Here is a 1,532-nt window from a genome sequence, read left to right on the forward strand (position 1 = left end):
CTTAACAGCATAATTGTTAATTGTTATCTTGCCAATTGAGTTGAACTTCAATAATCCCAATCTTTTCTTAGGAATTAACTAGGATTTGAAGATTAACTAATTAGTCACTTGACCTTCCTCTGCTTTAAGTAAGGGTTAACTAAGTGAAATTAAGATTCAATTTTCATTATCATTGATAAGGATAACTTGGTCTAGAATTTCAATTTCTAATACCTTGCCAAGAGTTTATGTTTATTGTTATTATTTTATTTTACTTGTCACTTAACTAACTTTTTACCTTGATCCAAAACCTCCAATTTACAAACTCATAACCAATAATAAGAACATACTTCCCTGCAATTCCTTGAGAAGACGACCCGAGGTTTAAATACTCGGTTATCAATTTAAAAGGGGTTTGTTACTTGTGACAACCAAAACGTTTGCACGAAGGGATTTTTGTCGGTTTAGAGACTATATCTACAACGCGACTATTTTTATGACATTCTTTACTGGCAAAAATCCTAACGTCAATGCTCATGCTTCAAAACGAAAAACATGTGTCGACACGGATAACCTTTTCGCAACTAAAATTTTCAAGGACAGTGAAGCCTATTCACCACCCTATCGTACAGTACCATTAGTTGCCTAACTGGAATGCCGTATTCTTCAACTATGTACACTATATTCATGGACCGTCGAACCTTTGCGACAAAGTTAACTACACCGATACCTTCGATTTCCTTCCTCACGTCCAAAAATAACTCTTGTGTGTAAACAGTGGCAACAAACCGCTCAAGTATGTCCAAGCAAGTCGTGATCACTGGGTTGCCGTGAATGAACTTGAAGTGGGCCTCTAACTCATTATTCTGATACTCTCGTACCATCAACTCAACATTTTGCACCAGCTTAAGAACACTGTGCTTTGAATTAAGAAACTTTTTGACATTCGCATTAATCCCTTCACATCGAGAAGTTGTGCAGAATCCGGCACAGCATTTGTCTTTTAATTATGCATCTGCCCACATTCTTCGCTTATCATAAGTTTCCTTCGCCCAAAAACTATCATGAAGTCGATATTCTTCAGCACCTACATCCCACCCTGCCTCAAACTCTTCTATCTCCATATTCGAGTATATCCACCTAGTGAAAAGTTGTCTTAACCCTTCATCCTTCACATTCGAAGTCACGTTCTTCTCCATATGCCATGAACACAACCTATGTGTGGCCTTCAAAAACACTGCCTTGATTGCTGCCTTCATTGAGTCACACCCGTCTGTCACTATCACTGATGGCTTTTTGTTGCACATTACCTCCAACAAAATTTCAAGCAACCATGTGTATGACCCAATGCTTTCATCCAACACCAAACCAAACCCAAATATGGTTGTTTGCTTATGATTGTTCGACCCATGAAAGATTACCAAAGGTCTCCAGTATTTGGTTTTCTTGTAATTCGAATCGAACGAAAGCACATCACCAAAGTGTTGGTAATTAATGCGTGAGCATCTTTCCTATCTTTTCCTAGTGAATTTGCATTTAAATTGCTGAGTTTA

The 1,532-nt window shown here is 37.7% G+C and overlaps 1 protein-coding gene across 1 annotated transcript; it reads right to left on the reverse strand.

Annotated features, from left to right (window-relative positions):
• Positions 1 to 572: 572 nt before the first annotated feature.
• Positions 573 to 1,286, reverse strand: LOC112763150 (protein FAR1-RELATED SEQUENCE 8-like). Its single transcript, XM_025808893.1, has 2 exons — positions 1,003 to 1,286; positions 573 to 894 (listed from the first exon to the last, which is right to left on the reverse strand). Exons 1-2 carry the CDS (start codon positions 1,284 to 1,286, stop codon positions 573 to 575), a joined length of 606 nt encoding a protein of 201 aa, XP_025664678.1.
• Between the last annotated feature and the right edge of the window lie 246 nt (positions 1,287 to 1,532).

This window comes from Arachis hypogaea, chromosome 17, assembly GCF_003086295.3.
Source record: "Arachis hypogaea cultivar Tifrunner chromosome 17, arahy.Tifrunner.gnm2.J5K5, whole genome shotgun sequence".
Taxonomy (NCBI): Eukaryota; Viridiplantae; Streptophyta; class Magnoliopsida; order Fabales; family Fabaceae; genus Arachis; species Arachis hypogaea.

Excerpts from the sequence above, each read along its gene's own strand:
- LOC112763150 (XM_025808893.1), bottom strand. The coding sequence starts at position 1,286 with ATGTGCAACAAAAAGCCATCAGTGATAGTGACAGACGGGTGTGACTCA. Across the intron at positions 895-1,002 it reads ACTTATGATAAGCGAAGAAT|TGTTCTTAAGCTGGTGCAAA; the intron begins GTGGGCAGATGC and ends TTCAAAGCACAG.